General features: G+C 43.8%; 1 protein-coding gene across 19 annotated transcripts in view; it reads right to left on the minus strand.

Annotated features, from left to right (window-relative positions):
* RAPGEF2 (Rap guanine nucleotide exchange factor 2) overlaps nucleotides 1–12,569 on the minus strand; it is a 302,566-nt gene that overhangs the window by 14,281 nt on the left and 275,716 nt on the right. For 18 of the 19 annotated variants that reach the window (XM_089777952.1, XM_089777951.1, XM_089777944.1 and 15 more), the window contains 4 exons: nucleotides 12,390–12,513; nucleotides 11,415–11,438; nucleotides 10,132–10,355; nucleotides 187–366 (listed from right to left, as the gene is read on the minus strand). In XM_089777952.1, the coding sequence (XP_089634078.1) occupies nucleotides 187–366; nucleotides 10,132–10,355; nucleotides 11,415–11,438; nucleotides 12,390–12,513 (552 nt within the window). The remainder of the gene's footprint in view (nucleotides 1–186; nucleotides 367–10,131; nucleotides 10,356–11,414; nucleotides 11,439–12,389; nucleotides 12,514–12,569) is intronic. The other variant, XM_089777946.1, reaches the window with a different exon arrangement.

The following is a 12,569-nucleotide window of genomic DNA, read 5'->3' on the forward strand; positions in this document are numbered from 1 at the left end:
TTTACTAGGATAAGTTTTCTCCTGACCATCTGCAGGTAGAGAATTTAGATATGCTATTTAAATTGACAGACAGAGAACTGGATCACAACTTGAACTAAATACAGTACATACACTTGAACTATACATACAGAAAGATTATTAATATAAACACATAACAAACCACTCCCACCCTCACATTGTACTTACCAAATGGTGGGAGGTCTTTAACTGGTACTTTCTTGCGAGAGGGATAGAGGGACACAGCAGGGACCTGTAATGCTTGGTTTATTTTATGTTGTTGCTGCATCTTCTGCTGAATTCCTGCTCTAGGTGCCACTGGTGACGTTTCTTGTTTCCCAGACCGTTTGTCACCTGGATTCTTCGGTACTTTGTAATATATGGAAGAAACAAGGAATTAAGTTCTATTTCAGCAATCTTTATGTGAAAGGTTCAAAATTTCTTATTTTTCTGTCCCTAACCCAGATTCCTGCTTTTGTCAGTAAACTGGTTAAAGTTTACGTTAATTAGTTAACAGGTTAAACATTAGGTTAACTGATAATTTACATCCCTATTTTGCACACAAGATAAACATGCACCTACTGTGGGATCCACATCGATTGCAACAGCTCAAAGAATGTCAATTACTACAATTATCTCTACGAATTGGGGGCTGGATATTTTGCTAATGCATCTGTTTAATATCAGTGGCTTTAGGGAGTTGTACTTGAATGACAAGTAAGTCAACCTAAGCTATGTCATTTCCAGCTACATTATTCACATAGCTGGAATATTGTAGTTTAGGTCAACTTACCCCAGTAGTGTAGACAAGGCCTGAGACTTGAAGCTTAATGTAGAAAAGGCTGAGGGTAGTCTTTGTACAGCCAGGAAAAAAAAAGAGAGAGAGGCAGAGAAGACAATTGATGTCCTCTTACTTGATCGTGAAGGGTATACTTGCTGCTTCTCTCTTAGGTACTGTTACGTTGGGGTTGTTTTTTAATAATAGACTGTTGCAGGATGAGGAGGTAAAAGCATTAACCAAGTTTGCGTTGATCTCTTTGAGCTCTTTTGACCTTTTCCTTTGATGTGCACTGCTCAAGAATTTGTTGCCTGAAGTCAGACTACTGCAGTGTACTTGGGACTATGCCCTGCGACCATTCAGAAAAATTAAGCTAGGGCGGAATGAAGCTAACTGCCTGTTTATTAAAAAAAATACGAGCAAGCTGCATGCTATGCTCACTATGCTACACTTTTGTGGCCAGAGAGCGTGATGACATCAGGAAAACCTTTTTATTTTACACACACACACACACACACACACACACACACACACACACACACACACACACACACACACACACACACACACACACACACACACACACACACACACACACACCTTAGTTCTGGATTCATGTTTGTTTCTAAGTGAAGTTTAAGGTGTTGGGTTTGGCATATAAATCCTGACTGGTTTGCAATCTAGCTACTGGAGCAATTGTGTCTCTTCCTGTGTTATACTAATACCACAGCAGTTCCAGTTAATGGAAGTACCAATTATAATATTTCAGTTTCAAATGGAGAGGACTTTGAATTAGATATGAAATGTTCCCTCTAACTGAAACAAAACATTATTTTATTTTCCTCTAAGTATAATAAATACAGCTTTCTTAAAAATAGTACTTCACATTGGCAAACAAATTAAAAACATTGTAGTATCTGCCCAGTATAACCATAGTTATTAAAGGTTAATTATCCATTCTTTCTTATTTGACTGTTTCAGTATGTATCCCACTGTAGGTGACTGGCAATCAGTATCCTCACAGAATGATAGCAATAAGGAGTTTCAGTTGCATTAGTCATATAGTGACTGAAGCATTGCTCTCCCAAACTTTGCATCTGATCTAAATGCTTAGTTAGGGACATAATATCTGACTAAGGTTATGGGGTAGCTTCACAAGATATTGATGCATCCCTCAAACAGGCAGAAAACATTGCCTGTGCTCTGGTAGAACGAGTTTTAACATTTGGTGGAAGTAGTTCATAAGACATCCGATAACAAATGGGAATATATTATATGATCTACTTGAAGATTCTTTGTGATAAGATGGCCTGGCCTTTTAAAGGGCTACATAAAACTACAAAAAGACAAAGGGATAGTATAAAAGGTTTAGTTCTTTTTGATTCATAAAGTAACCCTCTGGATATGGACAGAATACATAACTTCTTTTCTTCTTGCATCCAGACCTATACAAAAAAGAGCTACGCAGCTTGATTCAATGGTTTACGTGGGATTCTGAGGCCACCTTAACGATGAACCTGGCATGCAGACAATGTACAACTTCATTTCTGTGAAAGCACATATAGAAAAGTCTGACCTGGAGGGCCTGGAGCTCTCTGATCCTCTTTGCCAAGGTAATGATAATCAGAAAAAAGTCATAAGGGTAAGACAGCAATTCAAAAGGAAGCACCATGTGCTTTAGTAGGAGGAAGAGGAGGGAGTTAGATCCCTAATCAAACAGTAAATATGCAGAAGGATTTTGAGGAACTTGGATACCATTGGGTGAGATAACAAAGAACATGACTGAACCACAGAGTAGAAAAGTGACATTGTTGCTGGCTGGATGGGCCTCAAGAGTGCTGAATGCCAGGGCAGCATACAGGTCTCCCACATCTGTAGATTGAGTGAGATGGAGAACCAAGATGGAGAACTACTTTCATTTCCAAGAGAACTTGCTTGGGGATGTCCCTTCTTATGAGAATTCCCTAGACCTACCAGGAACAGACAAGCTGTTAAGTGCAATGACTGCAACGCTGGATGCAGTATATGATTGCAACTCTGGGATATATGTCCGAAAAGACTGGGAGGTGGAAGGGGGCCAAACAGATATCTGCAACAGGTCTGACAGACAAAGCTGCCTCTTCCGATAAGGAGCTATGAGGTTCAGTGTGCTTTTGTCCCATCTGATCTTCACTATTATGCTGTGGATCAGAGATATCGGGAAAAGCATATAAAAAGCCTTGAATCCACTTTAAAAGCAAAGCATCTGGCAGCCAATGGCTTTCTGAAGTAAAAAGTTCAGATATCTGGTGCAATCCTAGATGACAAAGACGTCTGTTGTGTGAATCCCCCACTGATTGAATATCAGCTCTATAAAGAATGACTACTTACCTCGTAACTGATTCTTCGAGATGTGTTGCTCATGTCCATTCCAATATAGATGTGTGCAGGTGCCATCAGAAGTTTTTCCCTCAGCAGTACCCTTAGGGCCCGCAGGGAGCCCCTTGGAGTGGTGCCAGTATACCGGCCCATATATATCCCTGCTGGCCCCCTCATCCACTTAGTTCCTTCTTACCAGCATACTCCCGATAAAGGGTGGTGGATGGGGATTTGGAATGGACATGAGCAACACATCTCAAAGAATCACAGTTATGAGGTAAGTAACCGTTCTATCTTCTTCGAGTGATTGTTCATGTGCGTTCCAATATAGGTGACTCCAAAGCAGAACCTAAAGAGGTGGGTTGGATGATGAAACTACAGATGCGTGGAGGACCGCCCTACCCAGGGCAGCGTCCCCTCTGGCCTGATGTGACAGTGCATAGTGGTTGGCAAACATATGGATGGAGGACCATGTGGCAGCTCTGCCGATGTCCAGGATGGGAACCTGCGCTACGAAAGCAGTGGAGACGGCCACTGCCCTCGTGGAGTGTGCTCTAAGGGGCGGAGCTGAAACGCCCACCAGGGTGTAGCACTCCCTGATTCAGGCAGTTATCCAAGAGGCTATCTGCTGAGTGGACACGAGTTGGCCCCTCATGTGCTCTGTGATAGTCACAAAAAGTTGTGGCAACCTCTGGAATGGTTTGTCCTGTTTAAATAAAAGGCTAGTGCCCTACGGACGTCTAGAGTGTGTAAAGCCTGCTCTTTCCCAGATGCATGTGGGTTAGGGTAAAAACCCGGTAGGAAGATGTTCTGGGAGGCGTGGAAGGATGACACCACATTCGGCAGGAAAGCCGGGTTGAAGGCGGAGCTGAACCTTATCCTTAAAAATTATCGTGTAGGGGGGATCTGATGTGAGTGCCCTAAGCTCAGATACCCACCTGGGGGAAATGATCGCCACCAGGAGAGCCACCTTATAAGAAACGTGGAGGAGGGAGCACGTTGCTAACGGTTTGAATGGGGGCCTCATAAGTTTGGAGAAAACCAAGTTTAGGTCCCACTGGGGAACAGGCAGGCGGACGTGGGGATAGAGCCTGTCCAGGCCTTTCAGGAACTTGTTGACCACTGGATTGGCAAATAGGGTTTTTCCCCCCTCCACCAGGTGGAAGGCCAAGATAGCTGCCAGGTGAACCTGGATGCAGGAGGAAGAAATATGCTGGAGCCTAAGGTCCAACAGGTAATCTAGGATCAGGAGGATTGGAACTCACCTTGGGTGCACCCCCTTCTGGGAACTCCAACAGCAGAACCACTTCCACTTAGCCAGATACATGGCCCTGGTAGAGGTTTTTCTGCTACCCAGGAGGTCCTCCTGAACCCGTTCAGAGCAGTGGCGCTCCTTTGTCATTAACCACGGAGCTTCCATGCTGTTAGGAGCAGAGATTGCAGGTCCGGGTGGCAGAGCCTGCCTGAGTCCTGGGATATCAGGTCTGGGACCAGTGAGAGGGATACGGGCCTCTCGCAGGAGAGGCTGATGAGGGTCAAGAACAAATATTGCCTGGGCCATACCGGGGAGATTATAATCAGGGACGTCCTGAACTCCCACACTTTCAGGAAGACCTTGTGAACTAGCGGAAAAGGCAGGAAGGCATACAACAGGCCTCACGGCAAGGGGAGGAGAAGAGCATTCCCTAAGGAACCCAGCCCCTGACTCATGAGGGAGCTGAAATGTGGGCACTTCTTGTTCTGCCCCTGGCAAACAGGCCCAGGTCGGGAAACCCCCACACGCGGAAGATGGTATTGGCTATATCCTAGAGCAGGCACCACTCATGGCCCACAAACAATCTGCTCAGCCTGTCTGCCAGGACGTTCTGGGAACCTGGGAAATAGAAGGCCATCGGGTTGATGTCTGCTCTGATGCAGAGGTCCCACAGGGGGATCGCCTCCAAGCACAGGTGAGTGGAACTTGCCCCGCCCTGCTTGTTTATGTACTCCACCGCTGTTGTGTTGTCCGACAGAAAGAGGACAAACTTGCCCTTCAGGTGGGGAAGGAAAACCACACAAGCCAATCGGGCTGCCCGGAGCTCCCTGACATTGATATGCAGGGAGGTTTCGTCCGCAGACCAGAAACCTTGCATGTGGAGATCTCCTAGGTGAGATCCCTAGCCCGTGTCCGACGCATCAGTGACCAGTTGGATGGACGGCACTGGTCTGAAGAATGGAACCCCTGCACCGACCTCCACCTGGTGGGTCCACCATTCCAATGCAAGGAGGTTGAGGGCAGGGACTGTCAGCACCCTGTCTCAAGAGTGGACGACCGGGTTGTGGACTCGCAATAGCCACATCTGTAGCGGGCGCATGCGCAGTCTGGCGTGTTGCACTACATAAGTGCAGGTGGCCAGGAGGCCCAGTAGATGCATGGAAGTCTGGGCGGTGGTCACTGGAAAGTTCTGGAGCACCCTGACCGCCGTCTGCATCATGAGAAACCGGGAGCTGGGCAGAGAGGCTCTCTGTGCCAGGGAATCTAAGGGTAGCACCGACAAACTCTATTGTCTGGGTAGGAGTCAGGGTGGATTTGTCCAGATTCAACAAAAGGCCTCAGATTTCAAAGAGTTTGAGGGCTGTGGTGATGTGGGCTCCCACCTGAGTCTCTGACTGCCCCCTCAGGAGCCAATCGTCTAGGTAGTGGAACACCTGGAAACCCCTTTTCCTGAGTTTGGCAGCCACCCCTGCCATACATTTGGTGAAGACCTGAGGGGCCATAGAAATACCAAAGGGGGGGGCCATGAATTGATAATGGTCTGGGCCCACAGTAAACTGTAGGAACCTTCAATGGCGGGACGTAATTGAAATGTGAAAATAAGCGTGTTTTAAGTTGAGGGCAGCGTACCAGTGTCCGGGGGCTAAGGAAGGGATAATGTAGGGTTATGGATAATGTAGGATAATGAAGGGATAATGTAGAGTCACCATTTTGAATTTTGTCTTGATGATGAAGGAATTTAGAGCTTTGACGTCCAGAATGGGATGAAGGCCCCCCTTTTGCCTTTGGAACCAGAAAATAAGGGGAATAAAATCCCCTGTTCCGAAACTCAGGGGTAATGCATTCCACCACCCCTAGCGTGAGGAGATGATTTACTTCTTCCTGTAGCAGAGGCTCGTGAGAGGGGTCTCTGAAAAGGGATGGAGTAGGGGGCTGGGAAGGCAAGGGACATGTGGAAAGGGATTATATAACCCCTTCCCACTATCTCCAGCACCCATTGGTCCGATGTAACAGACCGCCAGGGCTGGAGGAAATGGGATAAATGGTCCCAAAAAAGTAGAGGGGAGACTGGTAAGATGCCCTTGAGGGTCCCATCAAAAACCCTGACGGAGTCCCGGGGGATTCTTAGGGGGCTCCTGGTTATTATTGGGGGATAGGCAAGGCTGGCACCTGTCGTTCCTGCCATTGCCACTCCTGCTCCTACAGCAAGCGAAGTCGGAGCGTGGGCCCTGGGGAAGCACTCTAGGAACATTCCTATTTGAGTAGGTACGCCTCTGGGTAGGAGTGTACAGGCCCAAGGACTTTAACGTCGCCCTGGTATCCTTGAGGCCATGAAGCCTCTGGTCGGTCTGCTCTGAAAAGAGTGAGGGGCCCTCGAAAGGGAAGTCCTGAATGGTATTTTGGAGCTCCAACAGCACCCCAGAACCCTGGAGCCAGACGGGGTGTTGGCATGCAGAATGTCTACAGTAGGATCCGAGTTATTGGAAACCTTCTCCGCTTGAACCCCCAAATTTGGGCCAGAACCATTGTGCACCGAAGCCGGTGCACTCCGGGAGGCCAGTGCGAAGTCCGGTGCTGGTACCGGTCAGAGCTGCTTCCAGGAGGAGGATCTTAAGGTGTGACTCCTTCTCACGTTTTGTCTTGGGCTTGAAGGCCTTACAGATTTTACAGGCTTCTGTAACTTGTGCTTCTCCCAGACATTTTAAGCACGATGAGTGTGGGTCACTGCATGGCATAGGCCTATTGCACTTTTTGCAGGGCTTAAAACCTTGCAGGCCAGGCATGTCTTGCTGTGGGCACACGGTGCGCCGCGGCGGGGAGCAATCAACAGAAACAACAAAAAAGTCTTTAACTTAAATTGCAGACACTATGCTGAAGATGGTAAGAAGGAACTCAGTGGGTGAGGTGGCCACAGCAGGCGTAGATATGGCCAGTATACTGGCGCCACTCCAGGGGGGCTCCCTGCAGGCCCTAAGGGTACTGCTGAGGGAAAAACTTCCGATGGCACTTGCACAATGCGCGCACACACCTATATTGGAAAGCAATGAGCAATCACTCGAAGAACTACTCATGGCTCCTTACTTTGTGTATGCTTAAGAAGTTGGTTTGGTTTGGTTGTTGCTGACTCCTGGAAGGTTCCAATCCAGTGTTGACAGTACTATGTCCATTACTGGATGGCTTTTTGGCAAAGGGATGATTAACTAAGTCTTTCCTGTATGTTTAGACAGTGCACTACAGCTGTACTGTGAGACAAGATTTGCACAATGGAGTTTTGCAGGATAGATAGAAGTGGTTTACAAGTCGTTCTAATGATCCTGAGATCCATGATTTATGTGGAGTTTCAATTTGGCCTGGAACCAGGGCACCTGAATCTGTAGTTGGTTGAAAGAGACTTCTCAGGCTGTACTGGTGAATCTTGGATGAGTTTCATTGGCAGAGAAGGACAGAATGAAAACCCCTTTAATGCATTCTTGGAATATAGCTACTAATTTAGCTTCCTCAACTCTAGAATGAAACTGTAGCCCTCTTAAGAGATCACGTGATGTTTGGACAGGGAGCACAAACAAAAGGAAGCAAAACAAACAAAGGAAGTCTTTCTTCACACAACACACACTCACGGTGTGTAATCATTTGCCAGAGGATGTTGTGAAGGTCAAGAATACAACAAAGTTAAAAAAAAAAGAACTGATAAGTTCATGAAGGATATGTCCATCAGTGCCATTAGCCAGGATGTCTTAAAGGAGAAGCTGTGTTAGTCTGTTACTTCAAAGCTTAAAAAACAAGTGGTCCTGAGCACCTTAGAGACTAAAAAAACAGATAGTATCATGAGCTTTAGTGGGCACAGCCCACCTCTTCATATGACAAATAAGTGCATTGTGCCCACAAAAGCTCATCATACAATCTATATATTTTTTTGTTAGTCTCTAAGGTGCTACGACTCATTTTTTCAACTTTTTTTTTATTAGCCAGGATGAATAGGGATACAAAACCAGGCTTTGAAGTATCCCTAGCCTCAGTGTGCCAGAAGTTAGGACTGGGTAATGGGGAATGGATCACCTGATGATTGTCGCTGTTCTGTTACTTTCCTCTGAAGCACCATCCAAAGAGAGGATAATGAGCTAATAAACCATTGGTTCTTATCTGCTATTACATATGCTGGCTATCTATTTCTTTTCTCAAATGTATTTGTTCTTGGAGTGACACCCACAAGGTAGTTTATATCCAGTCTCACCAGCCCACTGTGAAACGACTGTTCAAACTGGATGTCTCAGACACCAAAGAGCCACTCCTATGATTCAGCAAAACATCTAAGGGCATGTGGTGTGGACTTGTGACCTCTGACTCCATCTTTGTCAGTAACTTTCCATACAGAGGCTGTGGGTTTTATTTGCAACAGTAAATTTCCATGAACACTGAAGAGGATATAAAAGACACATGACATCTCCATTTTGCCGTGTGCCTGCTCTAAATGTCTAGACTGTGGATTTACAACTAGGGGTATTTTGGACTAAGAACCTTCCAATCTTAGATGTTACCAGAGAAACTTTTGGAAACCAGCAGACTATTCCATTACTGCTACAAACCTGATCTAACGATCTCACAATTATTTGTATGTATAGGATCTTTTAACCATTTATAACAATTCTTTTCTTAATACATTCTTAGTTAATTCACTCAGGATTGGCGGACATGATAGTTGGGTAAGATCTGAGATATATATTGACTTGGGGAAACATGTCTTATCCATTGGGATTAGTAACAACCCCACATTTGGTGATCTGGGGTTTCATTAACCTCTCACCGTATTAAACTTATCTGTTTGGATGGTAACCAAGGCCTGGAACGCGTAAGGGGGGCAGCATTTGGCTTCTTGTTAAACAGTGTGATTCTACTGGTTTGAACCAGTATGATTCTACAGACTGAACCACCAGCTTGGGAGGGGAATGTCTACTAGGTTTCTTGCAGTCTGCATTGAGTGTGGCATTATCAGGGTTGTCCATCCCAAACACCTGTGTCACTATGACAACTTCCTGGTGACTCACTTTCATCCAGCAATTTAGATTTTTATAATGCCACCATCACCATGTTGTCTGAATAGCTCCCTGATCCTGGCTGAAAGGGAGTGCAGAAAGCATCTTGCCAGTGATGCTATCTTCTCAGATGGGTTGGGACTGACCAGTCAGTAGGCAGCCATTTGAGTCCAAATATGTCACAAACCTTGGGACCCTTCCTCACCATCCCTAATGGCACACAATTCTAAGTGCTGTTTACACAATAGAAGAAATTAAACTTTTCTCTTTTGTAGATATTAGATCACACACAAAAAAATCCATAAGCAAATTAATCTCTCTCCTCTGCTGAGCTTGAGGATCTTGGCCTGGAACAGTAGGGTTTAGTTGGAGGGAGGTGGAGGAATCATTTTCTATCTACCTAAGATGAGAAAGCCCTCTGATTGCAGTAGCAGCTGTAGGTAAGATGAGAGGTTCTCCCCCCCATCTGCTTTTGCAGGAGAATCTCAGGAATTTCTTGTGTATTTCCCACGGAGCCCAAGAGATGCATCTTTCTGTGCAAACTTTATAAAACCTGTCCATATTGTATATCTAATGGATGACTTCATTCTTGGAAATCACAGCTTTTCAGCATCCACAAATTATTATGGCCATTGTTTTTCTATATATAGCCCTGGAGTTAAATTACATGAAGATGTAAGTGGTTATCTATCATACTTATTGAAAGCACTCACATGTGTTGGTAGCTGGCTCACACTGCAGAGACAGAGTCTGGAGGCTCTCTTCATCCATTTCCAGGTCCAAGTTAGAGAGGTACTGCTTCACTTTTCGTGCCATCTGAGCATCTTCATACAGTTTTTTGGCATTGAGAAAGGAACTGCGACGAACCCGCTTTTTGTGTCCTCCTGTTTGTGCAACATCTAGCACTGCTGCATTTGTACTGCCCTGACTGAGAGACCTGAAGTGAAGTGAGAAAGGAAAAATATAACTTAGTCCAGCACAGTATCACTTCATAAAGAGGAAACATGCAAAAGTTGCATGAATGTCAGTCTATGGTCAAAGCTTACATGCCTCATTCCAGTAAGTCAAACAGGTATAATAGACAGAAGATGAGGATCAAGAAATCTTTTTACTTGGTTAAAAAATAATTTTTGTATAATTAAAATAAAATAAGTCCCTGGAACCTATTTTTCTCCAACTAGGCAATGTCCCTTCACGCATCTAGAAAAGCATTCAAGCTAGCTCTCTCATGTAAGTCAACTACTGAGAAGGTTGGAGCATTAAGAAAAGCTCATGCAGCAAGGCAACACTGACAGACAACTGTAGCTGAGCCTCAAATGTAAATACATATTATCTAGAAAGTCTTCAACATAGTCAATTTGGTTTTATAAAAACTTAAATTTCATAATGAGGAAAAATGCTTTTTTTATTCCCTCACTTGAGTATGATGAGCTTTTTGTTAAACAAATGATCAATTAGTTAATGAAGAAATAAATATCATGCATTTCAATTGGTGTATGTAAATATGGAAGCTATCTGAGTGGCTTCTGATTTGTTAAGAGTAAAAAATGGAGTCTGGATTGTAGAGTGAAAATATAGTTAGTTGAGCTGTAAAAAACATGATACTTCAATTTTTCACATTGGTGGATTTCTTCCTCACTCATTTATCAGGCATAGGTAAAATAGTTGTAAATTTTAGTTGTACATCTATTACCATTCTATTTTGGAATTTCTTGTATATTATGAGCCAAACTGGTTATATTAAAGTCAATTCATGAATATACTAAATACACAGCCCTTCCCCATATCACACTCAAAAATATCTGTTAATAGTTTCACAGCTCTTGTGGTTTTTACTTCAAAAGCAAAAGCACCATTAGAGTCAATTTATTGTAAGTACAAAAGGGTTAAAAGAAAAATGTCAAAGCATCAGAAAATTAAAGATAGCAAGTAGAAAAACAATGCAAATGGTCAGAAACGAATGGATTGTCTGTGTGTGTTATCTCCAACCACTTACCCCAAACTCCTCCATTTCTTCTTCCTGCAAGTGAGAGCCACGAAGAGTGAAGCATGGGTTTAGGAAGAGACAGAGAAAGATCACAAGCTCAGAAAGAAAAGACCAGATCTCAGGACAAGCAGTACTAGAAGCCCACAAACTTTAAGAGTCTTATCTCAGTCGCACAATCTGAAATTAAAAACTCTTCCCGTTCAAATTGAGCGCATTAAACTGTTGCTACTCAAAACCTATCACTTCACATTCTCCTGCACTACTGATTTATGCTCAAGTTCAATTATTCCTATTTGTAGTAAATTGTGAAAAATTTAGATGGCCCTATGCTCAATATTTCATGCAATAAACTAGTACAGTATATATTCAAACAGGTTATCTTTATTTAGACTATGAATTGATGGGCTTTCATCATGGAACTGGGCAAAGTTGTGTCAGCAAAAGAATATAAAACACTGTTCCATCCATAGTAAGATCTATAATTCCTTTCTCTGGAGATATCTAATAGTAGGTTAGATAAATATCTATCAGGGATGGTCTAGACAGTATTTGGTCCTGCCATGGGGGCAGGGGACTGGACTCGATGACCTCTAGAGGTCCCTTCCAGTCCTAGTATTCTATGATTCCTTTTAAAAACTGGTTTTAAAATGTGGATTCGATACAGAACTGTGATTACCTAAAAGTGTCACATGGTAGTGAGCAAGTCATCATACCTCTATAATGCTGTAATACAACCAGCGATACAGAAATTAAACAGTCCAATCTTGTAACTGAAAACCTCCATTGATTTCTGTGAGCGCTCCATTCATATGAAAGGATATGACCGAGGCCCCACATGCGTTAAGTGAAGACTCATCTTTCATTATTTAATTTGCAATGTTTCTTTTGTAAGGGCTGTGGAGGGCACTAGAGAAATACTTACTTTACTACTGATACTCAACTTTTTGTCTCAGTTAACTGAAGGTCTGTTGAAGACAAACTTACCTAGTTCTGAACATTACAGCAGGATCTATGTTCACAGAAGCCATTCGACCAACATGGCGAATTTCTTTTGCAATCATTCTCAGCTTCTCAAAATTGACCAAGCCTTCCACTTTTGAGTCATTTCCTATATTTAGTAACAAGACAAGTAAATCAATTACCAGCCTGAAATATCCATTTTAT

The sequence above is a fragment of the Pelodiscus sinensis genome, chromosome 4 (genome assembly GCF_052426305.1).
Source record: "Pelodiscus sinensis isolate ZL-2025 chromosome 4, ASM5242630v1, whole genome shotgun sequence".
Taxonomy (NCBI): Eukaryota; Metazoa; Chordata; order Testudines; family Trionychidae; genus Pelodiscus; species Pelodiscus sinensis.